The 27,410-nt window shown below is 40.7% G+C and overlaps 1 protein-coding gene across 1 annotated transcript in view; it reads right to left on the bottom strand.

The window, feature by feature from the left end:
* Positions 1-8,313: 8,313 nt before the first annotated feature.
* Positions 8,314-27,410, bottom strand: part of ADD3 (adducin 3 (gamma)) — a 33,599-nt gene continuing 14,502 nt past the window's right edge. Inside the window, exons 3-15 of the mRNA XM_009700715.1 lie at positions 23,129-23,267; positions 21,445-21,596; positions 21,258-21,338; positions 20,030-20,179; positions 18,976-19,119; positions 18,789-18,887; positions 17,566-17,748; positions 16,492-16,749; positions 15,281-15,400; positions 13,864-13,953; positions 12,445-12,568; positions 11,392-11,487; positions 8,314-10,686 (exon numbers count right to left, since the gene is read on the bottom strand). Of these exons, the coding sequence (XP_009699017.1) occupies positions 10,388-10,686; positions 11,392-11,487; positions 12,445-12,568; positions 13,864-13,953; positions 15,281-15,400; positions 16,492-16,749; positions 17,566-17,748; positions 18,789-18,887; positions 18,976-19,119; positions 20,030-20,179; positions 21,258-21,338; positions 21,445-21,596; positions 23,129-23,267 (1,935 nt within the window). The 3' untranslated portion in view covers positions 8,314-10,387. The remainder of the gene's footprint in view (positions 10,687-11,391; positions 11,488-12,444; positions 12,569-13,863; positions 13,954-15,280; positions 15,401-16,491; positions 16,750-17,565; positions 17,749-18,788; positions 18,888-18,975; positions 19,120-20,029; positions 20,180-21,257; positions 21,339-21,444; positions 21,597-23,128; positions 23,268-27,410) is intronic.

The following is a 27,410-nucleotide window of genomic DNA, read 5'->3' as shown; positions in this document are numbered from 1 at the left end:
GCCAAGGGAGCACCCGGGGTGCACCAGGATTAAAGGCCGAATCCTGATCTCGCAGGGGGTTAATGCAATGTGCGTGGCTTGCCAAAACCCACCCGAAAGGGCGCTGGTGGCACACGATGAGCCTCAGTGAGCTGTGCTGTGCTGATGCGGAGTTCAGGGGGGCTGGAGGTGCTGCCTGGGAGCCCATTCCCTCCAGGGGAGCCTTTGACCTGCTCACACAAATCCTCCATGGGTTGAAGGCTCAGACAAGATTATTTTCACATAGATAGAGGTACTGATCCCCTGCGTAAAACGTACTGATCTCTCCAGCCAAATTGGATGCCTGTTACTGCCCTGTGCAGCACACAATGGTGTGCACATCCTGGTGTTCACACCAGCACTCACGTGGGTTAAATTGGGGGAAGAGGCTGAAAGGAAAAACAAAGTATTTGTAAAAGGCTCAGCAAACTCCAGCGAGCGGCCGGTACCACAGGCATCCTCACCAGACCGGCAGGCAGGAGGGTGCTGGCAGGATGGTCCAGCTAACACTGGCATAGGGCCTTCATCCTCGCCCTAAGAAGCCGTTTGGGGCATCTTTAGTACCATAAAGCAACTGGAGAGGCAGAAATCAAGCCAAATGGAGTAAGTTAGCCCAAAAACATCTGGTTAGAAGAAAATCACTCCAATACCCAAACATTCTCCCATTGCACAGACCATGGCAGAGCAAAGTCTGCCTGACGTGCCTCTTCCAGGTCATTTGTGAAGTTGGCCCCATTAAATAAATCCAGGAAGGACCAGCTGCTCCAGCTGAAGTGAATGATCACATGTAGGTGACGTGCCAGCCAGGAGATCAATGCTTAAATGGATGCGGTTACTTAATAGACGTAAACACTGTTGAATAAATCTAAATAAACTCTAATTATTTATACAGCTTATTTCTAATGCTGGTTGAATGTTGACTCTTGCCAACTTTAAAATAAAACTGAAGCCAGGCAGAGAAATGATTTAATCCCTCTGTAGATATAATTAGCATGTGTAGTATGTATATACAAATATACATAATATATGTAATTATAGGTATTGGTGTTTGAGAGAGTTGTCTCGCCAGACGGAAAAAGCAAGTACTGAAAACACTTTGCTACTGCCTGCAAGAGAGGGAAGGATGCTTAAACTCACTGGAAGAAGAAATTGGTAGTTGATATTTGGGGAAGGGAGTTATTGCCCCACATTCCCTTTCTGCTGAGTGGATTTGACAGCCTGCTTCTTCATCTTGTCCATCCAATCTAAAGAAGAACTGGGGCTGGAAGTTTTGTGACATCCAAGGGCAAAGAACTGTGTATCAACCGCAGCTGCTGCAGTATACTCACACCATCTTCTGTAGGTCATCTTTGGCACCCAGCGAAGATGTAACTCAAGAAACGATGAGGCTTTGGTCCTCTGGAGCATCTCCAAGGCCACAGCACAGCACCTGCCTGGGTACACATCTGCACCCCCACAACACCCAGGTGATAAAGTAGGGTCCGGGCTGTGTTTGTCCTCCCCGCTCCGCAGGGCTCCTGCCTGGCCCACACATCACTCTGCACGGGTCGCTTGTACTGCAGACCCCAGAGACACCCTCAGATGAGCAAGTTGTGCTGAGAAAGGTTTACCTGCCGCTACTGCCTTCCCTTCTCCATCCCAAACACCTGGCAGGTGGTGTACAAGAAGCAGCAAGGTAAACGTCCTCCATTTCATGACCCATCCGTGCTTCAGGCTACAGCGTGGGCAAGGCAAGAATTAGTCCTTGCGCCTGCTCTTGCTGACGGGGAGACACCGTGCAATTGCTTGTGTGGCTGATGCATGCACAACTTCACATATTACATGCATTTATTTTCCAGTTTTCTTGAGGCACTGGCTGCCTTCACTCAAGTTTGTTGTTTGGACTTCAGTGTCCAAGGGAGCAGGGCTACATGCCAAGCAGCCTGCAGGCAGACGGCACCTCAGCACACGGAGGGGACGGTGATGGCCTCCGACACGCAGGCAACAGCCAGGCAAGTCCATCCCACCGCCTCAGGTAAGAGCTAGGTTTCTTTATAAAAAGTATTTTAAGAGCAAGCTACCTCCACAGGCAGGCACAGCTTGGGACTGAGTTTATACAAGTTTAATGAAGTTTTGAAAGTTTGCAGAACTTCTGTTATTCAGCTGTTATGACAGAGGGAAAAGGAACAAGGTGATGTCCCACCAGCTGCTTTACCGCGCTGCCTGGCCATCTGTGAGGGCACTCAAAGCGTCCCCAAGCCTTAGTGCCGCTGTGCCAAGTGCCAGCTCGTGAGATGTGCTGGGCTAGGTCTCTGCACTGGCATTAACACTTGGGACACCATTAACCTGAAGGCATGTTCCTTAAGGGTCAATTACTTGCTCTCAACACCTTGGAAACACAAAATCAGCCATCCACAGCAACCTCTCCTTTCCCATCCCCACAGGGGCATGGAGGAGAGGGGAAGGGCTCCACTGCCGGGATGTTCACCGGGAAACTTAATCCCTGCAAGGTCCTCAAGCACGACAGCCAGTTGCCATGCTGCTGGGTTTTGGGGCTGCTTTTCCCCCTGCAGCTCAGGGGTTATCGATGCATCAAGCTGAATGCTGAACAAGCAACTTGCTCTTCTGCAGCTCTCCCTAGCATGGGCAAATGTGCTCAGCCCTTTGAGAAAAATCAGGCCATTAATTCAAGCACCTCATTTTAGGCAATGTTTGAACTTTCCTTACCTTTGGGAGCAGAGGGATGAGTGCTGTGCCTGGCGAGGAGGTCAGAGAGCATCCAGCAGCTGACATGCCGAAGGTCAAGACCAGCGCCAGCTGGCAGCTTCTGCTGGGGCTGGGAGCAGAAGGCTCCTACTCAGAGCCATGCCCGAGCCAACGCCGATGCAGCCCCAGAGCATTTCAGTTATCCCTTACAGAGCTTAACTACTTGCCATCCTGATAACCCAGAGCACAAGATTTGTTTTTGCAAATAACATTTGCAAATTAAAAATTTGCAAAGCGACAGCAGTGTCCAGAGACAACGCAGTTGTACCAAGCTACTGGTGCAAACGCAAAAGGAAAGGCGCCTGGAAATGATGACACTGAAGTAGGTGAGACAGAAAGGTGCAGGATCCTTTGGCACTGGTGGATGCTGGAGAGATGGGAAGCCCTGGGAAAGGCCTTCAGTGGCCCCTTGCTCTTCCAGCTGAGGGAGGTGAGGGGCCACACAGCTCTGGCACAGCTGGGATAAAACCTCTCGACTCAGTTGCTCCCCACATCCCTCCGGCATCCCACCTGGGATTGACACGAAGCACTCCCTCCAAACGCAGGGAGACAAGGACACAAAGCCAGGAGGGGACGTCCCCTTCCTGTATGGCGATGGCAGCTATGCGCCAGTTACAGCGAGTTTTTCCAGGCGAGGAGCTCATCCCCGGCGCAGGCAGCTGAAGCCGACATGACCGCTTTCCCCAGTCCCAAAGCCCTCCAAAACAAAAGCTCCCCCAGGATTTCGGCAAAACGTCGCTCAGCGCAGATCACGGCCATTTCTGCAGTGAAGTTTAAATGCAAGAGTAGGTTGGAGTTCCTAAAAAAGGAGACCGAAGGAAGAGCTTCACCGCCTGGTGAAGCCAGAGCTCAGCCCAGCTCCCAGCTCTGCGGTGCAGACACCCCAGCTCCAGTGGGTGGGTGGAGGATGACCAGGATCCGGCCCTGAGCGCCAGCTGTTGACTGCAATGCCAGCATTTGAATCACAAAACCCCCTGCAGAAACTCCAGCAGCATCTTAATGATGAAAAAATGAAGCGGAGTCAGTCTGAAGAGACACTTGTGGGGGAAGCACCGGCCCCGCGCAACTGCAGTGGGAAGCTTTTGTGTACACGCCAGCAGCCAATTCAGCCCCTAATTGATTGTCCCCCCCCCCCCCCCCTTGCATTGTTGATACACAGCCATTCTCACATAACTATAAAGGACAAGGCGTTTTTCACTTAACTTCTTTGGTTGGAGAAGATAGCAGGGAAAAAAAAAAGGAGACAAACAGCAGAGAGCAGCCCGGCAGCATCAGCGTTGGGAGTTTCCATTGCTGCGAGCGGTGGGGATGCCGTCAGAGCTGACACGCGTCTCCTGGAGCCCGGGCAGCCCGGCACAGCTGGCAGAGCAGGGTGGGCAGCGGGGCAATGAACCTCAGCCCCACATTTGCTGGCTGCCAGACTTTATTCTCTCCCTCTTCATTTAATATATCTAACCTTAAACCAAAACAACAGTCAGGAGCTGCTGGCAGCAAAGGGATGTGCATGGTGAGGAGTGGAGCTGGCTTCAGAGCTGAGCGGCAGCTTTGGGCACACCTGCATGGTATGGATGCACTAAAGTCACACCTAAGATCCTAAAAGGGAAAACATCTGCATCTGTTTCATGTGAGCTCAAGCCTTTGGTTTTCTCTCCCCGAGTTTGATCCACCGCAAATGTTGACCAGGGATAGGAAGGAGAAAGTAGAAAAGTCAGGCCAGACAGACCAAAACGGAAGTTCTGCTAAACACATGCTCCAGATGCTTCCAGCCATCATTTTTCCTTTATGTGCTTTGTTTACAGGCAGATCCTAAGAAATGCTGACACCACCTTCCACTTTTTTCAAGTCAAACATGTCTTTTTGTCTCTTGGAGCAATTCAGAGCATTTGTCCCTTTGACCACCATATATGAGAGATATAATACAACAGTGTATAATATCTATATTATGTATCTATAATATATATCAAATAGAACATATCTATCTCTATCCTCCCCCCCTTTCTCTGATTTTCCATGCACAACAGCTAAGAGCGCAAACACCTAAGTCTTTCCCTTCTCAAGTTTGCCTAATACAGAAAAATAACTGCAACAAATCGGAATGAAGGTCCAAATTGCCCAATATCCCATTTCCCACAAAGATGAAGGGAAGACACTTGGAAAAAAGCATAAGTGAGCTTAGCAGAGCAAGCACGCAGCGATGCTTCCCAAGACCATGCCCTCAGCCCCCAACAACGTGAGGTTCAGAGACTGAGATCAAGATGCCAAGCGTGCCTTTGGCAGAATTTATCTGCTGAAGAGCAAGGAGACACAAACAGGCTGGCAGTAGCAACACACGCCATTCCCTTTTAAAGTGTTATGAAAATTTAGTACAACCCTCCAAAACTGGTGTGGTTGAACTTCCAAAGCAGCAGCTTTTTCTAATGCTTTAAAATAACTTCCTTCACTGTAGATCTTCCTAGACACACAGCTGCCATCACTTCTGCTCTTCCATTCACATACCTGCAGCTCACCTGAGAGGGAGATCAGCAAGGCTCTGCCCCAGCCCCAAGATATCTGAAGCTCTGCTGCTTCTCAGCCCTGCCTGCCCCCCCTGCACACCTTCCACCAGGGTCTCCTGTCACTTCTGCCCCAAACCACCTGGAAATGCGGAGAGTGCTCTGGCCTGCGGGTAAGGCTGCTAGAGAGAAAATACTGAACATAAGGATATTCTTCTGCTCAGTGGAATGAGTTTATAAGTGCAAAACCCCCCAACGTTCTTAGCTAGTTGCGAAAGTGCAAGAGGATCCAGGGGAGTGGATTTGTCTTGCCTGCCGGACAAAGCTCGCTCCATAGCTGGATTTTGAAATGAATCAATATAGAAAATGAGTCCGACAGCCAGATGTCAGCTTTCATCTCGCTGTGCTGGAACTGGAATACAGCCCACAAAATCTCCACAGAAATACTTTTTTTGAAAGCTCTTTGTTAATGGCTTTCCGACTGCAGGGAACAAAGGCAGGAAAAGTGAAAGTCTGATGCCATCTAAAGGCCGCTTGAATTTTCACCTTTCAAAGGCTGTGCTTGGGACTCTCAACCACAATTTCAGAGTATGAACTCCTGTTTGCCCTCCAGTTTTCACCATCAGGCTTTGTTTTGTTTGCTTACAAGTTGATTAAACTTGACTGAAACTTCCCATGCGGTGCGCTGGTCCAAGTGAAAACTGCTTGGGTGCGTTTAGATGGGCTGCCAGCACGCATAAAATGTAAAGCTAATGTAATCAAACACTTCCATAGAACAAGGCTGTAGAAAAATACAAGTTTCTCTATGTTACATTCTGGCAATCTCTTCTCTTAGAAACCTAAATTGTTGCTGGCTTTGCAACTGAGATTAGAAATTGTGACAAAGGGCTGAGCAACCTTTATGTTAGGGATGGGCTTTCTACTATTACTCTAAGAGTCTGTGCAAGTTTGGCCAATCTGCAAGCCCCTAAAATTAGGAGTTTATACAGGCTCTGTGACAAGCTAAAATGTCAGAAGCGCCCATCTCCACCAAACGCCCTCCTGGCCTTCCCAGTTGGGCTGCTGGTGCCATTTGAACCACAGATATGGCAATGCCCACAGAGAGGCTGACTGCGCTCCAGCTGCCTGCACGCACGTCGCCAGGCAGTTTCTAATTAGTGCTTTTCAATGAGTCCTCCACCTTATTTAACACCCTGGATCTCTGAAAGAACAAACACCAACCCATGCAACAACCCTGTGGGCGAGGGGATGCCTTTTCCCGCCAGTTTGCAGGAAGGGAGAGGAGGAACACCAGTGCTCATGTCAGAAGTTTCCATCAGAGTCACGTGCCCAGCCTGGGACACAGTGGCCCTTTCACCCTGTCCCTTGCTGTTTAGCAGTACATCATATTGGATTAGTTTCCACAGGCTCAAACAGTGAAAACTCAACAGTTTTGCAAACTGGACATCCAGAAAACAGAAAATCCTCAACTACTGAGCACTAGAGAAAACAGTAATTTATGCTACATACTCAACTGGCAAGGCAGGAAAATATTGGTCAAAACGGCCTGTCACAGCCTTTACCCCAGCATTATCCTGTCTCCTTGCAGCATCTGAAGCCTGATCTAAAGTAGACCTCGTTCTGCAGTTTTTGCAAATGGAGCAAAATCTGGTTTGCTATGTAACACTCGTCTCCAGAACAGGTGAGAGCCTGCAAAAGAAGTCAGCAGGTGATGACCTGGATCACAATACAGATTTTTAGTATGGCCATACATAGACAAAAGCGGGGTAGAAACATTCACAACTTTATAAATCCTTTGTTTTCCTTTATAAGGTTCTTAGGTGGTAGCTTGCATCAAATTCCCGATAGCATACCCTGCTGCTTCTCTGTATTGCTCTTTCTTGGGTTCAGCATCCTAACAGTAATAATTATTTCCTATCATGTCAATGATCCATTTTGAAGCTTGTCTTTCCAAGGGCTCCTACTTGCCAAGATTAAAGCCTTAATGTATGTTACAGCTGTGTGAACTTCTACTGTATTTCCATGCTTTGGCTTGCAGAATCTCAGATCCTTCTTGTAAGACTGTGAAAGAGTAAGATCCAAGTGAAAATGAAGTGTCTGTTGTGGTTCGTAGACTCTTGGGAATAAAAAGAGTTCAAAGAAGAAAGCTATAGGTGCACTTAGCCTTACAGTGTAAGCTCCTCCGTGTTGATATAGGGTCTACTTTCATGTTAGTGCAGCACTAAGCAGACTGTAGATGCTCCTGGAGACAAACGATAGTAAGAAAATTACTTGAATCTTGGTTAAGATTTATTTAAAATCCTGAACCAAAATTATCCTCCCACACAGGGACGGAGTTCATGAAACTGTCACCAGACTCAGAGGGCCAGATTTTGACTGTCTTGTAAACAGAAACAAAAGGCTGATTTGTGGAAGGACAATGAAAATAAACATTTGTCGAAGTACTTAAAGACATTTCACAGAGTTCACACAGCTATAAAAACATAACACTGCAACTTCTGCAGCATCAGAGACTCCAAGGTATACCATATGCTGGCAGGGCATGACACAGATTTCTTCAAATACCTTCGCATTAAAAGCCTTCCCTACAGAAAACCTTTGTTTTCATTAACAAAATGAAAAAAATGGTAACTTCCACAAGCTACTTCCCTTCTCTGTACTTACACAGCACTTAAACCACCTGAGTCCTATGTCTTAGGCCGTCATACGTAACGTAAACCCATGCTGCAAAGCAAAAGATGCAGACCAAGAAGATGGGGAAGCGCGTCCCAGGAGAGGAAAGCCTGCAGCAAACACTCAACCAGGGTTCAAAACAACTGCCTGACAGTGCCGTTGTTTTTTACCACGGGCCTGTCCTTTCATCTCCAGGATCTGTGACAGAGAAAACAACTGTTCGCTAATAAGATCAGGCTATTTTCTTGCAGAGCTTTCAGAATGAGCACAGGCAAGAAGCCACGTTCAGAATAAATTCCTGAGAAGTAATGTGCATAATCAAACCATCTTTTCTACAAGCGAGGGATGTAATAGCACTGTATAAACAAAAGGCTGCTATACAAAATCCATCTATTTAAAATACTGTTTATTTGTGATTTAACATTAATTAGCATTACATCTATGAGCAATTTCAGATAACATTTATATATTTTCCACAGGACACAAGAGTTGGCTGGCTCATTCTTTATGCCAAAGCAAGTAAATAGAGGCATTAGCAAAAGGTGCAAATAGTTCACGGTTGCATTTTAAAAAATATTTATGCACATTGCATTCATTTAGATATATTTTTAAAAAAGTTATGAAAAGCGTAGTTCACAGGTTACTGTTTCTACATATGTTGTAATACAACACAAATAATGTAGAACATAAAAAACAAAGTAAGCAACTGAAAGTTTCCACTATGATTAAAAACACTGATTCCAGTATTTAGTGATAGCTAGAAAATTGTTTCCAGGATCCATTCCAACATTGCATTATCACACTTACACGGTCAAAGCTAACCAGCCCCTGAACATGCTATAATCAACATTTTTGCATGCCAAACCACTCTCCAGCCATATTTAACAATTATATATTGTATTATATTTCAACCGGCAATTTGGGAATCACATGGATCTTTAAAATGTACTTCCTATTGCGATGACTGATTTACAGACAATTTGACACAGCGAAGAAAACCCTATGTTAATTTCTATGTTTAGTTTGTATTTACAATACAGTAAAAGTACTAAAATGACAATATCAGTAAAAATGAGTAAGTGGCAGTACTACCCTTACCCGTGGCACTAGGCTCTGATTTGCTCTGGGTTCATCCAAAGGACAACACGGATTCATGAGACCCTTTTACAATTCAAATGAAAGTGAAGAAAAAACCCAAAGTGTTGCACTCTGTATGAATCCATACAAATTATTTAAAACGTCTAATATGGAAATGTCACTTTGCTGATTTAATAAAAATATCCCACAATCCATATCATATATTTAAAAAAAATAATCACCAAACTTTTACTTTCTTTGTCTCCTCCTAGTTTCTTACTATTTCACTTTCCCTTTTAACAGTTTTGTTTCCTTCATTTGGTTATGTTAAGAGATTATTTTTCTTCATTCATTAGCAATACCATGAGAGAAAAAACAACCCACAAGTAATTTTTAAACATGAATCCAGTTCATTTTTATATGCTTTTATCCTTTGATTTCTAAAGTTCCTGGATTCCTGAATTATATTTAAGTATACTCTAAGCCAAGCATTCTTAAATACACTCTACTATTAAATGCTTGGTTCACATGCTTATAATACCTTTATACTGAATGGTATACAAACATTTGAACATATAAAATCTTCTTCTTGTTTTGCCAGTTAAACTAAGTTATCAATGTTAAGTGTATAAAATCCCCTTTCTTGAAAAATAAGGGTTCCCCCCCCCCAACCGATAGAATAAAAAAAGAAGTCTTCAAAAATTATATTTCACTAAAATGAAATATTTGGCAAAAAAGTTATTGAAGAATGGAATTCTTTAGACATTTTGTATAATTCCAGATAAACTTTCTCTTACGCAGTTTTCCCCCTAATATTATGTGCCAGTGTATAATATTTCTATATGATCTAATCTTAAAAAAGATTTAAAGGTGTGCTGTTAATATGCACCCACTCAAACCGGGGTACAGAAACATAAAATATATGGTGAAAATCACAATATAAAAATGTATGATCTGGTTACCAAATGAGACAGCAGTTTTAAAAAGTCGTATGATCACTCAACAGTAACTTTAATAAAGACTTTAACTGTACTGAAAATTTTAAGGTCTGCAAAATACTCCAAGCAGAACTTGCTGCATACTGTGATGGTATTCGATCTTGCTATGACGGTAATTGAGCACCTCCCAGTGTGGTTCTACATGAAACTAATAATGTTTCCAACCCTCATAGCGATTTTGGACACAGTTAAGTGAGAGATGAATTAATTTTCAATTAACATGAAAAGGTTTTTTGGTTGGTTGGGTTTTTTTAAAGCAAAACCTCTTCCAGTTCCTTTTTGTTTAGGTTAAAAGTCCAGTTACTGCACACCCCTAACACTACTCTGTTAATGGTCAACTTAAACATTTAAAATGTGCAATGTCTCCTCACAACAGAACTGCACTTATGCTTCTACTTTCTCCTTCTTTTTACTCTTTTTCAGGAAAGATGGGGTGCGGAATTTCTTCTTTTTCTTTGATGGGGATTTGGAAGGTGACCCTTCAGGGGACAGGGTCTCTTCTATCTTTTCAGAGCTTTTAATCGTAATCTCTACACTCTCCACAGTACTAGTGGTTAATTGACTGACCCTCTTGGTAAGATCTTCTTCCACGTCATGTACGTCTTCCTTGCCGTTCACCACCACAACTGGCAACTCCACAGATATTAGGTTAGCATTCTGAGTATAGAGATCTTCATGATTTTCTGAAAGAACAGACAATTTTGCAATTATTTATGTATACTACTATGCAAAAAAAAGGGAATTGAAACAAAGTCTGTGACTCTGGACTGTGATTCAAAGAATGAAACCCGAAGTGCTTAGATGTGGGTTTTTTTTTCCCCTTTACCTACACTCTTACTTCCTGTAAGCAGACAATACTGTGAAAACGTCATTAAAGGAAAACGGGCTGAAAAAGCTAACCTTACCTCTGCCAGGTATATATACAGCTCAAGCTGTATACAGTATATACAAATACAGTCTACACAGCATATACATATACAGTCCCAAGCACACTCAGAATTATGCTTTATCGCAAGAGACTAATTTATAAGAACACAGCCATTCTATGCAGAAGTCTTTGGAGATTAGCCTTTCAAAATGCTTTCTTAGACTTTGCTGGAAAAGTCTTCAGCAAAAAAACCTGATCTTTATACTTTCAGTAAAATAAAAATACAATACCTATTTCCTCCACCTTATTAATATCTAAGCCTCAGTATGCCCTGCATTGTTTTCTGTTTGTGAGAATTATGTATTAGAAAAAAAATTGGGAAAAACAGTTTTCTGGACAGAGTCCCACCCAGACTTGGTAAAAGAGGCCTCTTTTCAGCTCAGCCAACTTCATGCAGCAGAATAGTGGATGACTCAGGTTATCAGAGCCATTGGCATTGTACAGAAATTGCATGGAATACCTTCTAATTTTTCTGGGACATTTTGCGGGGATTGAGTTTGTGACTGAATTTGTGACACAGATGAACCGTCATCTGAGAATAATTCCTGTTCAGCATCTGCAGGACAAGATTTGAATTAGTAGCCATGCAAAAGTAAAAATCCAGCAAGAATGTCAGTGCTAGTGCTACAAGATTTACAGCTCTGCTAGCCTTGTGTTGCTCATGCTGACAACATCAAGAAGCTACAATACACAGTTTAAACTCCATAGAATGATAGATTTACACTTTTTATCTGCTAATAATCATTATATATTAGTTCTTTAACAGAAAGCATTAAAAGAGTGGCAGGGTTGCATTCCAAGTAGCATGCCCCACAGTTTTATCCAGTCGTAAGTCACATAGTTTGCTGTTATAGTAAGCTGTTATGCTATGCCCTGAATGTGATATATAGCAAAATTGTTTAATTATGCAACATTAGTGAAGAAGAATGCACAGTAAGAGTTATTGTTTAAAAAAAAACAAACACAAAAACCCCCCAAAAACCACCCTGAATTAGTAATTCCCCATGGAATAGTAGTATTGGGAGAAGATGTAAAAAGTGAAAGTAGATGAGTCTTGCATATTGGGAGAATAGAAGAAAAATTAAAGAAGCCAAGACCAAACATCTCAGTAAACTGTTGCTCAGCTGGGCACAGACAGGAGCAACTTGATCTAACTTTGATATCAACTTTGAGGAGGAGGTTGGACTAAGATGATCTTCATGGGCTCTTCCAACCTAAATTATTCTATGATTCTGACGAAAAAAGTCGTTACGTTGAAGTGTGTTTTTGTCAACCCCATTTCTGTGCAAACCTTTCAATGCTTTAATTTTAGCACTAAACAAAGTAAAAAATAAAAATCCATGTTTAACAAAAAATTCTAGCGTCTCAAGCAACGATTAGTTCTAAAGTAGCTGCCAACAGTATATGCTAATAATTAACATGTATAAATTTTTTACATTAGATTTTTTCAAACTAAAAATGAACTCATTACAAAAATGTAAATCCCAACATTTAAAAAACCCACACCACTGACCTTCTAAACCTTGCTGCTTGCGCTCAATTGTTTTCTTGTACTCTTCCAGTTCCTTTTCTGTGAGATGGCTGAACGGATTGGGTGGTGCTGGTGGGGCGTGCTCATCATCTTCAAATTGCATTGGCTGGAAAACAGAAATCCACAAAATTTAACAGTTAAAAAAAAGAAGCAAGATGTACATCGTTAATGACTCTTTTTTGCCCAAAGTTTGGTGACACCAGATTGGCAGGGAATACAGAAGAAAAACACAGATGCATCCAGATGAAAATTACTCTATTTAATAGGCATTCATATAGTAATGACTACTGAGCTGTAAATCACCATCCTTTTGCACCAGCACAATCATTATTTGAAGGGTTTTTTTTCCTGTATCAAGGGGACAGCTTCAGAGTAGAGACCTGCCTCAACAGCTTGCACTTCAGGGACTAATATATTCTTCAGACAAGTCAAAGTCCTTTAACAACAGGGATTCAAAAATACGGTTTCCCATATTTTCTGCAAATGCAACAAGTTTAGGAATTTTTTGCTCATGCTCCAGTTTAAGAATCTAACTGGAAGAGCTCCTTCGAGACATGTGGGTTTAGTGGGCATGGTGGCATTGAGTAGATGGTTGGATTTGGTGATCTTTGAGGTCTCTTCCAACCATAATGATTCTATGATTCTGAGATGAATCTTACAATGACAAAATTAAAATTATTCTCATGTTGAAAGAAAACTCATTTGGAAAATATGCTTATTTATTTCATGCAAAAAGAAAACTCAGTGTTATCTCAAAAGAATATTGGAAACCAAAATGAGGAAATAGATGTATTAACCCACGAATGGTTGGAAACTCTGAGAACTACAGAATTCCAATTGCAATTCATCACAGTTTCTTAGACAACCTCATTAGGGAAGTTTGGAAGTAAGTGTATTCTTACTTTGGAAGTAAGTGTATTCTATTAAAGAAAAGATTAGTGTGGACAGGTAAGAAACTGGAAACCCCTCCCTCCCTCTCAGTAAGAAGCCTGTTTCTAACGAAAGCTGTCTGCTACATGGTCCCACCGCACCTTTTAAACTCAGTTATTTCTGGGCCTCAATCATTTCCTTTACCAGTAGTTCCACAGACTGATGCAGAGATTATTTTTGGCACCATTCATTGCAAAGTTCATCACTCTTTAGCTTAAGTGGTCTTAGACAGGAGTCCTACTTCATTAATATTAATCGCAGGCAAACTTACCATGCATATCTCCATTTGAAACTAACATTTTAAACCTCTGAAATTAAATATGAATACAATGTATCACATATCCAAAATTTGGCATTAAAATGATCAGTTCTAACAAATATTTAGAAAGAAAAAGGCCTACACTGATGTTTGAAAGACAGGCAGCCAAATAACCCAAATATTTGTAAATCAATTAATTATGTCCTACTCACTGGACTTGGCTTTTTATCCACAACAATCCCAGCAAGCAGCTGAGACTGCGGTCCTGCTGTCTTTAGGTCGTATCGGTTTTGCTCCCTTATCTATACAGAGAAAAGAAATTGGGTTAAAAACAGCTATTTCTCTTTAACAAATCCTATGCCCATCAGCTTTGCAAAGCCAGTAACACAGGCAGCACTGAATGGCTGGAGGATGAAGCTGTATGCTGCAGCACCTAAAAATTACGAACTCTCCTTCCACCTCTGAATACACTGCATATGTTGTTTAGCTCTTTGAGTACTCCTCAATATCCACACTAGTCCCAGCTCCTGCACTTCATGCAAGTCAGTATTTAAGAATAAGCTCCAAGGAACAGCATGTCTCTGAACCTGTCCTCTCCATTCCCTAAATGACCCATGTTGAGCTACTGGAGAGATCTCTGTGGACACAAAGGCTGGTGAAGTTTTTCCTTCTGTGAATAGCTCACTATTTTCCCCAAACCAACAGCCCTAGCTTCACATTGTCAGTGCTTAAGAGATTGACAGGTCAGATATAAACATAAATACAAATAAACATAAATACATATATACAGATCATATAAAAAAATTCTACAGCAGAAAAATAGGAATAAACTATCTAATGAGACAGTGACGTGCACGAATTTAAAAATCATTGTCTGGGACTTGTGCTATTAATCTCTAGATGATTAGAGGGTGCCCTTCCAGTTCTAAGGAAGGGAGTTGCTCCTTCTAACTCCAGTTCAGTCCCTATGGATACTGATATGGTGCTTTCCAAGAAAGAAAAAAATATGTAGTCAAATGGAAAGTGTCCTGAGTATCTGTTAATATAGTTATGCCTAGGGTGGAGTATTTGGTCAGTCTGACAGGCAACATTTTATGTGCTGGAAGAGAAAAGCAGTGAGATATTAGCATTTACAGAGAGGTCCAACAATAATCTCTCATTTTCTTTTTTTACTGCCATTAGAAAGCAGATTGGACCACAGAAACTCCAGCTTAATAAATGCTAGGCAAATTAATGCAGAATAGAGTGAGATTACAGTCTGAGATTGAATCATGCTATAGATGACGCACAGCAATTGAATTCATGTTGAACACCTAACTATCCACTAAATATAATGCTGAATAACAGGGACCACCATTTCCAATCTATCATTTCCAGAGTTAATACTCATCCTTCATCCAACTATTGCATTAAAAATTTATATATATAGCTTATGTATCTACGGACTTCATGTATATCATACATTTAAATTCATGCTTTTTAGTGCCAAAAATCACATGCAATGTAAGAAACTTCTTCGTAAAATCACACCATTTGAAAATGTTATTTTACTGCTGCATTGAATCATTACTTGAACATATAATTTTATTTGGAAATGTTACAATTTTCATTTCATTACACTTCTTTTACCTTATTTCTCTTTTCTAACACTTCACTTGGGTTTGTGTTTAGAGGAACGAATTGGTTTGGATCTTCAATTTTGATTGGTGTACCTCCACTAGTCTTGGAGGAGTCATCAGCTTTCATCCACTGAAAGGAAAAACAAACAAACAAACTGCTAAAAACCCCAGCATGATGGAGAGGAACAATTCTCAGTGGTGTCTTAATTTTAGAGAAGAGATATAAAGAAAGGATTTTCTGACTTTATTCTCAATTCCACATGATACCCACAAAATAATCCCAACTCCTTACAGGTTTGAGTGTTTGCCCAAGAGGATTTAAATTGCCTTGAACATGTATCATCAAGATTACTTTTTGTAAACACTGAAATACATTCCTGAAATATGCAGTACTAACTGTGTAGTAATGAAGTCATATTTAGAAAGGACCAGGCTTCCTAGTAACTGGCACGTAGAACCACCAGCTCCAGAGCCCTTGTTCATGCAATCAACCTCCACCTCTGCTAACCCACATTTTGACTGTAGTTTTTTTCCTTTTTAAGCAGCGTTTTAAATCAGTTGCTGGGGTGTTTCTCCCAAATATAAGTTTACAAAATCGCTAGCCTGCCAGCAGGAGGAGCTGCTGCTTTTACAGTTGTACTATGCAACTGGGAGTAGCCTGATAGCAAACAACATGCTTTGTAGTCCCATGAGAGCCACCTCTCCAAGCTGGAAACAACGGAAGCATCTCGGTGAGCCGAAGAAAGAGAAGAATCTTGATCATCGTTAAAAGTAGTAGCACGAACACACTCTTCAAAATCTGTTTTCAGGAGGCTCACAAGCAGGAACGGGGCAGTTAGAGATGAATTAGAGCTTGTGTCTCCCTCGTGTAGAGAGAACAGCCCATGGGTGATTTAAAACCTTACTATGTTTGGTGGATAATTAATGGCACAAGATGTGGTAGAAAAACTCTTTTCTACTTCAGGAATCAGAAGAGCTAGTAACAAAAGGGAAATCATCATTACATTTTATGATAAACTGTCATTCTTCCAAACAGTTAAACCCCCCTTCCCCAAATAGAGGGGCCCCTTAGTACTAGTGTCATTAAGTCTCCTCAAAGCCTATTTTTATTTGTTCAATAAACTTGTTTGCTAATGCTGTTAAAGATTTCCTTGTATAAACTGTGTGTGATTTTCTTTCAAGTAGTGCAAAAACTAAGTGACTGCCTAAAAATCCACCTACCGTGATCTTAGTCCTGGGACTGGTTTCCCCATTCCAGGACTCCTCAGGCACATTAACTTTCAAGTACGTGTTTGGAGAGTTCAGCCATCTTGTCTTTTCTCTCTGTTGCCTCTGCGCCAGGAATTTCAGGGGGGAAAGTGGGACTGTATCATCTTCAAAGGAAAATGCAGTCACAGTGGCTGGGATCTCAACATCACTCTTATGTCTGGGTTTTTCCCTGACTAACGGTTGCCTATAGGCATAGCCAGTTCTGTATCCCTATGAAGGAGGGGAAAAAAAAAGTTTTCTTAAAAAAATTAACAATAAAAATAATAAATAAAATCAGAAAAAGATATCCAACGAAGTCATAGAAATTTTGTGCTGCCCTAGATGCATTAAACAGGTCCACTAAGCTCTTCAGAGAATGGGCTAGTGGTGTTGATCATCATTCATTCAAACTACTAACATTCAAGAGACCCATTTAAAATATAGTACAGCAGCAGCTGGGCAGGACTCCACTTGCACTTCACCTTCCTCCCACCTTCATGAATGCGTGATCAACAGGTTATGACCTGAGTAGCGTTCATCAGGACATTTATCTGTCTTGCACAATGGCACATCCTAGTTCATGACGCGCCCCCATTCCTTACTCTATTTGTATTGAAGGCTGTTCCAGAATTCATAGTGCAGTGAAACAGTAATTTTAAACATTTAATAAATTATCATATTATTTCCTAATATTAGAGTTAATAACAAAATATAGAGGGAATCTGCTACGTCTATTTACTAGGTGGCAATCAAAATATATTTTTACCATTAAGCTACTATATAGAGCATCTATGTTTGAGACACGGGTTGGACAAAAATTAAGTTCAAAACATTATAAATTCTTATTAAGACAGAATACTACTGTCAGATACAGTGACATAATAAGAACTATACTAAGCAGAAGAGATTTCATATACAGTAAAAGTTACTCCATCTTAATTTTCGAACTCAAAGAAACCAGAAAAAAATAATTTGCTTTACAGAAGCTAATCCTACACTCAAAAGCTTACAGAGACTATATGGACAACGCCATCAAAATGCTCTCACCAGGTTGTCCAGCATCCGCATGAGTGCTTCAAATTCTTGCTCCCCAGCTTTCCATTTTTGTTGTGAAGCCATATTAACTCCACCTCCTCCAGTTGCTGCCACAGCGTGTGTGGAAGGCTTGAATTTCTGGAGATCCAGTAGTAGGAGATTGTCTATCCCACCTGCTCCAGCTAATGCATGAACCTAGAGAGATCAATGACTGTATTTTGACATTTGTGGAAGAGTTTTTGGATCCTCTGCTTTTCTGAATGGGCAGGAGAAACATACTTAAACACACGCTGCAGTTATTTCTCAGGCTAGTTTTCTACTGTGCAAAAATGTATTAAAAGATATAGCAAGTCATTCTTATGGAAATGATGATAGTATCTGCTAATAATTGCACTTTAAAAGGAGTAGACTCAAACACTAGCTTTCAGAGTACCTTAAAAAGGTCTTTCTGCCTCACAAGACTAAAAATTTTTCATTTTATATCAGTTTCAAAACAAATGAGGGATCGAACTCAAAATGAATGGCAGGACAAGGGAGGAAAGAAAAGGAGTGGGAGACTGCCATTTGCCCCTCCAAATGCCTACTTGGGAGGACAAGATCACTGGAGACCACGAAAGAATAAAGTGATGAAGTTTCCAGGAATGGGCTTAAGAGTTATGGAAGGTGAGGACACTTTCAGTGGTCTCTCTCCACAGGTTATAGATAATATCTAGATATCTAACTAGCTAGTTAAAGTTAGACAAAACGGAAACAACTCATTTTGGGACTCTAAGTTATTTTTAAATATGCTACTATCTACCATTGCTCCAAAGATCTTTTGTTTTCTTGGTTTTACAAGCCTCTGTGATCATAGGGAGAAGCTTCTTTTCTTGTCACAATTCAGGTTTGATAAATGAGCTGGATGTCAACAGATCTTAAGCCACACTTCCACATGCAGCGAGTACCACCAGATCTATTATCTGGCAGATTCTCTGCATAAAGCTCACTCGCCACAGCATGGAACAAAACCTGTACCCTTCAGAGTATAATACCACTGATACTCATTCTAGGAAGAGTGATACAGAATTTGTGCCGTTCCTTCTGTGTTTTCAACATTATTCCAATTTCTCTGACTTTGACCTGGCATATGATTACATATAATATTTTGTAATATTAGAGATCTTCCCATCTGGGATGTAACCTATAACTCAGCAGCACAAGTGTTTGAAATTAAATACAGATAAATTCTCTCTTACCTGTGTTTCACAGGCCAGTTGCACATTGAAAATATAGTGGAATGCTTCTTCCAGTGTCTCTCCTAGTGCTACCACACCATGGTTTCTCAAGACTAATACCTAGTAAATGAAGACACTAATGTTAAATGGTAGAAACTGGCACAGTACATGAAAATTGTTTATGAAGAGCGTGAATGAGGTTGAATACCTTGCAACTGGGTCCAAGAACTTTCTGAAGCTGAATTCTCTCTTCCTGTTCATCGAGAGATCCCTGGTAGTTGTAATAAGCAACATCTCCCAGAATCAGAGCTTCTTGTGATATGGGAAGGATGCCACACTTCATAGATGAAACCTGTTTCAAGAAAATTAAGTACTGATAACTAGGAAAACATGAAACTCTTAAAACCCACATCTCAACCACCCAAGCCTTAGCAGGATGTACTTTGTAACTTTTCTAGAAGAGAGACAAACTCCCCATAGTGACAGCTTAGAAACAATACCTCTCTTTTTTTTCCCCTAGTCTAATTTGCAATAGGGTGACAGAGCTGCTGCTACCCAACCTAGGGACAGATTCATTATAGGAAAAGACAAATTATTCCAACTAAGTTAACTCTTGTGAATTTTATCCATGTTTAATTCCCAGCATAAGCCTACTTAATCCTACTTTTTTCCCACATTTATAACTTCAAAAAGCTAATATTAAAGAAGTTATCCATTCCTTTTGTTTGTCTGTAGTCAAGGAATGCATATATATGCATTTATATATAAAATAATGTGAATTTATCTATTTATCTCAAACCAATACTTTCAAGTCTCCCTACAATTTTATCATTATAGCACAGACCACTTTAAACTTACATGTTAACAATGACTTTTCAATAGTGAGGTAAATCCAAACTGAACATAACTACTAATCAAGCCACTTAAAAATTGAGTTGCATAATGCAAATGATGATGTATATAGCACATTATACAGTCTAAGATGCTATAAATGAAGCCTGCATAAACTATATACTATACAGCCTCCTTAACCTGAGTACAATGTATCTGAGCATCAGGTTATTCCGATCGATTTCACTGCGGTGGCCCAGCCCTCTTTCTCTGCTTATTCGATAACCTCACATCTTTCTTTACCAGTGCAGAGTTGATGTTAAAAACAAAAATAAAACTGCCGTGAGCAGTGGTTCAGATTAAGAAATGCACTCTAAGTTTATAAGGTAAATCTGTTTTCTTTTACTCTTTATGCTAGAAGGAAGACTTACAGCCGCTGTTGCAGGGGTATGTATGTGTATTACACATCTGACATCAGGGCGTGTGGAGTAGATGGCCACATGTGGACTGAATCCTGCATTGTCAATACTTAAGGTCGTACTTCCCTGGTCAACTACATCTCCTAGGATGTTTACTTTAACCTGGAAAAGTCAAACAAAGGAACAATATTCAAAAAGTTTGTGACAACTGCCATTATCTACAAACTACCTTCCCTTTCTAATTGGTACCAAATTTCCCCCCCACATATTTGGGGCTCAGAACACAAAAAAAAGTAGGAGAGCAGCCATGAATCTGTGTGTCACTAAACCATCCTGCTGTCCAAGCCCTTGATAGTTGTTGGAAGTTCAATCATTGAAGAAGTAAAGATAAGACCCTGATACAACATACATTCCTCTTTGGTCTAGCTGACCCCTTTCCTTGTTTCGGATGTTAACAAAATTAATTTTTGAAAATTTCCTACATTTTCAATATGAAGAAAATTCAGCCTCTGAGAAATTTCCAGTAAGAAAATTAAATGCATAGGGAATTTTCAATTTCATGGCAACATTAAAATAGTAATTCCAGGATCAACAAAAAACAACAACAGGATCACATCAGGTCTTGTTCTTAGGTTTGTATTTTGGTTCTGTGTCTGCTGATGCAATACTATCAATCTCAATCTGCTACCCCTTTCAACTGGAGGTAGTTTCGTTACAGCTATGTACTGACATGAAGAACATATGGCAGGTTCTGCACCAAAAGATGCGTGATTTAGCAGCTACTGTTGCCTAAATGCCAATCTGTAACTTCACCCAGTACCTTTGTTGGGCCTGGGGAAGATTATTGAACTTTATTTAGCCACTTATAAAGATAAGAGCTGATTCTACTAACACTACTCCTACAGAGTCATTTTATATGTATTACCACATTGCCAGGTTATAAAAGGTTGCTGTTACACTGAGGCTATTTGATGAGCTCCATCAGAAAGGAAAACAAAACTTTGCTGTTCCACATTGAAGCTGAAGATAAACCAACAGAAAGCAAAGCTAAACCCCCCCAAAAATGCTGAGGACAAAGGATGCTAGTATCTAAATAGTTAATCAGCTTTCCTCTGGTAGGTGGACATTAAAAAACAAATAATAGCATGATTATAGTTCAGAAGTCCATTCTACCAGCCATAAAAGTCTTTCAGAAAACAGGTTGAGCCTTGCTGGTTATTACGGCAGGTGAATCACGTACCAAATTAGAAGCTGAAGCTTCAGAAAAGGACAGACCTCTTGGAATGATTAGGATATGGTCATGTTCTTTGCTTACTCTTACCTGCAAAAGAGGAAGAAAATGGATTACCGATCTATTTTGAGGGGAAATTATTTTGAATGAATAGGTAAGATCCCAAATAAGAATTTTTATTCTCTAAAACACTTACTGTGATATAGGCATTTGGCAAATGTGCCCACCCAAACAAGTCAGCCAATCTATATAAACTTGCTAACTTGCAACGAGTAAGTTTTTCTCCCTTAACAAATGACGAGGTATCTATCCCAGGTAGATCGTTGATGGGTGTAATCATTCCATGGCCTGAAAAAGAGATAAAAAAAGATGACGGCCAGTCGGACAATTAAATAACTTCCAGCTATGCCATGATCTTCCAGAAGCAGTGTATTTAAATCGTTAGCATAGCAGTACCAGCAATTATTAGACTGGAATTGCGCTGCTGGGATGCCTAAGGTCTTTACTGAAACCTCTGTTAGTTTAAGACTGTAGGAACCATACCCCGAATTTAAGTCTTCATCTCTTTTTCAAACACACGAGGTGAAATACAGGTTTCCTTTGAAGTACCACTCGGATTTTGAGCTCTCCTGATTCAAGATCCTATATATGACTGGAACTGCGCTTTAAGACATTTGCCACTAACGAAGCATTTTTATACATTACTTTGAAAATTACAGGAGAACACATTCCTGCTGGACTTCCAACACCAATATAACTAATTTGAAGAGATGTCTCAGTCTTAACACTTTAATTTAGTCCTAATGAAGAAATCAGGATTAGTGCCGGAGTTCTCAAACCCTTAGACAGAAGGGATCACCTCTTAACAGAGAAATCAAAGACCAATTTATCTCTTTGACTTGTGACTACACAAACATACGCTTCTCACCTTCACAAATGCATGCTATCCTTTTGAGAGCTACAGCCTTTGCTTATAGGGAAAGTTACCTCCAGAAGATGTAAAAGTCATTTTGGTTTTCAACAAATAGAGTGTGCACTTTGAGATTAGTCACTTTGTTCAAGTCCTTGGGCAAACGCAGCAGAGATAACAATCAGATCCACAGTCTCACTAACCAGCCAGAGACGTGGAGATGAGATTATTTGGGCCCTCTGTTGTTCTCTTCCACTTGTTTTGTAAAATGAATTCAGAAACGACATTTTTATGACCAATTCTCAAAAGATGCTGAATGCTGACAGCTGCCGCTATACTTCAGGCTTGTAAGCTCCCATATGATGTCCACCCACAGAACTTAAATCGACTTTTAACGTTTCAGTACTTCGTGACTTGGAAAGAAGAACTTGGGTGTTAACTGAGAGATCTTAGCAGCATCTTTATAACTAGAGTGCATGCTGCAAGCTGTTTTTAACTGTGGGAGCTGTTTGTATAATGATTCAGTTTGCCAGGCTATTCTTCCCCCTCCTTTTTTTTTTAAATAACAATTTATACATAAGAGTAGAAAAATAAACAATCTAAATGGTTATGTATTTCACGTCTTGGTTTATGGTCATGTTAAACTGCTAATAGTGAAAGGGCACAGCATTTTGTTCCTTATCTCAGTTAAACTTTTATTAGCAAATTCTAGAATAACTGAGTGTGAAGACTCCAAACATTTTGGATATCATTATACAAATCAAAATCTGAGAGAAAGAAACCTAAAAAGGAAAGTTAAGGCCACCATCTGTACTACTTCACAGCTGAAGCAAGCTCTGATAGAACTTATATTCAAAGAAAGAGGAGATCCCAGCATTCCCAAGCCCTGGTAATAATTTAAAAAGCAAGAGAAAAGGTGCAATTATAAAAAGCAAGAGAAAAAGTGCAATTATATGTATAATTCACTTACTGAGTGAAGATGAAGAAAAACCTGCAAAAGAGCTTGCTGTAATGTATTCAGCAATCTGCTGTAATGCAAGCAGTCCAGTGGGGTTATTGCCCTTCTTCATCTGTTCTTGAATAAGGCATTCCAGATCTTCTCTAAAAGCCTGTAGAAACATTTGAGAATCATCAAGGAAACCTGGCTTTGATAGAAATAAGATTATTATAGGTGGGGCTGGTAGCTTTGCCTGTTATTAGTGTTACATGAAACTTCCCCTTAGACCTTGTTTTCAGCTGGTTATAACTTTGCCAAACTTTAACCATCTGACCTAAACTTTGTATGCTAAGTATTGGCAATTTGGGGGGTGGGAGGAAGGAGTTTGGTCACAGAGGGTTAACTATTTCCCAGAACAAGACAAGAGAAAATGTATTTTTGTACATGATAAAAAACATTTTTTATTAATAATTAGAGTTCTTCATATTTTGGAAGATGTACTTGAAATTCGATCAGGATGTGTTGCTTTTAGTGCTGGACATTTTTTAATTCTGTAATCCCTCTGAAAATCCATCCAAATTTGATAAAGTTATAAACAACTGGAAAACTGGAGCTCATCCATGCTCAAATAGTACACAGACACGCAAAAACTAGAAGGAACGCTGGGATGTCATCTCCTCTCTATTTCTTTCCTTCTCCCAAAGGTAAAAACCCTTCCCTCTTCTCCTGTATAAAATGGCTGCAAGCCCAAGAGATAAACTCTTGCAGAATATATAATGAAAAAGGTTTTTACAGTATCAAATTTAATATACTATGCACTGTGGACAATGCCTGTTCCTTCTAGATGATAGACAGATTAACCACTATCCACAACAAATGCCTGTCCTAGGACTACTTCAGTCCTGACGTTTCCAGACTAAGTAAGTTTTGTTGCTTCAAACTTTCCTTATAAGTTGCATTTTCTAATCCTTTCATTATTTCTTGGCAGCACCTTCCAGCTTTTGTCTGAACCAGCAGTATGCAAAGCTGCACCCAACACGAGCTGAGGTGTATTGCGAACAGTCTTGCTGGTGCATTCCAGAAAGACATTTGGTGTCTTTACCATGCAGCTGACTCCCATTATAACTCCAGGCTATTCCCTGTATGTAATTGCTCCTTTCAGTTTGCCTTCCTTAGCGGAGTACTTGCTCTCAAATGAAAAAGAAAATAGTTCTATATGGCAAATGTAATTTCTTCATGGAATTTTAATTCAGTCCTCCAAAACACTCACTTTGTGGGGTAAAATCCACCAATCTCATCATATAGTCTGTTCATCAACAGTTTTGACTCTGAAAGAGAGTGCTACCAGACCTCCAAACAACATCAAGACTGTACTTGATACGGCCTCTCAGTTGGACAGCGGAGCATCCGTAACCACACTTTAATTTCCACATTTTCAGACATCCATGCTCTTAATTAATTTTGTCAGGATTGTGTGTACCTGAGACTTACCAGATTTCTACAAGTAAAGCCTCTAAAAATTAACATGGACTGACTACGCAGTGATCTGTTGCATGGATCTCTGTGAGACCAGACTACACATGCAGCATCCCCCAAACAGCTGAACAACCTCTTGCTAGCCTGAAGATACGCGGGCAAAGTCAGATTTTTCTCTTTAGTGGCTGCTGTAGGCAAGACCTATGCAGCAGGGGAAGGGAGCAGATGAGGAAAAGGAAAGAAGAAACAGGGAATCAAGTGAGGGAAGGAACCCGACTGGGAGAAAAGAAATGGAGGTATGGGAGGTGGCTCAGCACTAGGAGCCCCTAAGGGAAACTGATGGGAGGTAATTATGGGGAAGTAATTGCCAGAAAGGCAAACAAGGATTTGTGGAAAAGAGCAAGTGGTTGGTGAAAACATCCTGACTTTCATCCTTCATCTATCAGCAGATAACTGTGAAATCCACTCCCTTCAATCTGATTCAGCTGAGAATGGCTATCATCATCATCATGACTCCATGTGTTCCAATGACAACGCGGGTGCCGCCCTTACCGACATAGTAACGAGCACTGTTCCCAGCCTGGAACCCGAATATGGCTGCAAGCCTGGACTGCTGGAAGTCAGACATGCAGAGGCTATTTCTTTGCCCCTCTTGCACACAGATAATAATCTCTGAGCATACTAGAGTTGTCTTGTCCCCATGCCTCATTTGGCATGCAGTGGCTAGTTCTCACTAGAAAAGAAATTAAATTTTTCCTCTTCTCACAGCTCAGCACGTGGCCCTGTGCCTTTCTGGCGTGCTACTCATACTCTGTTGAGATGACAATTATTACTTATCTGACCAGATTTTCTCTGGGCAGATAATTACTGTAAATCCAAGTGCTTCACAAATATTAACTTACTAAACCCTGCAACGTGCCTTTAAGGTGCAGCAGGGCCTTGTCATCATTTCCACAGAATGGCAGATCAAGGAGGTTGAGGTCAGATGCTTCCACCAATTTGGGACATTCATTTTGAGAGGCCCAGAGCCCCACTTGCAGAGCACTGGGCAGAAAGCAGCTTCTTACATACTCGAAGCACAACTCTTGGTGAAAATTCTAGTGCAGCACTGAGTGTTTAATGTGCTGCCATACCTCAGGGGAACAAGGAGGATACACAGAAAATCACAATCTGAAAAAAACAGGAAACAGATGATGCAGCATCACCCATGACAGCCCGATTTAAATCCTTGAGGTTGGTTAGTACCTGAACCTGAGCATCTCTCGCTACACCCAAAGTGGTTTTGAATGAAATTCAGATGTGTGTGATTTATACAATCCCCTGTAGAAGACATAAGGATTTTTCACATAACTAGAATAAAGCATTTTGGTGGTCAAACAGCTCACAGTGCATAGAAAAAGGAGCTATGGGCCAACTGTTATGTTCTACCAAGCTGCTTGAAAGTGCAAAAAATGTAAAATAACAGAGGTACTTCCTTGGCTCTTTGCATATCATACCCCTAACATTATAGAAGGCTTTTTTTCCTGCCCCCAAAACACATAAAACAGACTTTCAACCACCAGCCTTCCTAGTCCCAGCTCACTTTTCTGCTAATGATTCACCATAAGGCCATGGTTTTATGGCACTTTCTCCTTCTGTTACTGTGATCTATTAACATTGCAGAGACAACGACTGGCAAATATATTTCATCAACAAGCTATACTAACACTTATTTTCAAATTCTGTCATTCCAAGATATTCGATTACTTGTGAAATATTCCTGAAAGAGGCCCCCTGCAAGAAAACTCTGCTATTTCACACTCTGCAAAGCTGAAATGCTCTTTTACTCTTGTTTGCAATATGTATGTAAGGAAACGGCACATTTGTAGTCTCCTGGGGGCCATGTGGAAGACAGAATTCACAAAATTCATGGAAGTATTTGCTTGGGAGGAGATGGGGAAAACCAGTTATCTGTGTTATATTAAATCACTCTAACTTCAATTCAACAAGGACTATAAAAAGGATCTGCATAAATGTTCACAGTAAATTCTTACTAGTCACATTCAGACCTTTTTTTTTTAACCCTGTACAAGTAATGTTACTTCCATAGCAGAAAAAAGGTAGCACAATGTATTTTGGGCAATTTTTGACAGAAAGATTTTTTGGTTTATTTCTTATTGTATTTTTAATTCTCCTGCTTTCTAATCATGCTATTTTCATTCTTCTGAGCTTAGTTTTGCTCTTTGATACTAACAGTAGTTTATTATACACTTGCTGAAGCTACTACAAATGAGGATTTAGTGTTTTGTCAACAATTTTGTTCAACTGAACAAGCAGCTTTCCTTAAAAATAATTTTAGAAATAACAGAAGATAGGTAAGAGCCAGGGCATGCAGCAAATATGGAGGTTTGGGATGAGCTGTAAAACAGAGAGGTGAGGGTATGGATGAAATGCATAAAACAAAGTATGCAATTTATCTACACGCCAGCGCGCAACAATGTTTTCTAGCAGGTTGCAGCCTTCAGTGTGTCACGCACATGAATCGCGCACATTCCTCCATGGATATGGAGGAATATTTATGAATATTTCAATACCTTTCATTCACTGCCACAGACCTTTAAAAGCTGCAACTGTATGTCCTTAGATAACCATCCCACATGTGCTAACACAACCTTCCTCCACTTCTGATAATTCCCAATGGGCTCATATGAAGGCCATCACCTTCTGGACAAGAATTTACCTTAAATATTAGCCATTAAATGAATGGTATTTATTGGAGCTTTCACTGTACAGCACTGATTTCTGTAAAACCACTACCGTGCAGGGCTCTGATTTTGGGATCTGACCCATTCAGCAGCAG

Source organism: Cariama cristata, unplaced genomic scaffold (assembly GCF_000690535.1).
Source record: "Cariama cristata isolate BGI_N322 unplaced genomic scaffold, ASM69053v1 scaffold5655, whole genome shotgun sequence".
NCBI lineage: Eukaryota > Metazoa > Chordata > Aves > Cariamiformes > Cariamidae > Cariama > Cariama cristata.
The sequence above is the reverse complement of the archived record's forward strand: the minus strand, read 5'-3'. Positions and strand labels throughout refer to the sequence as shown.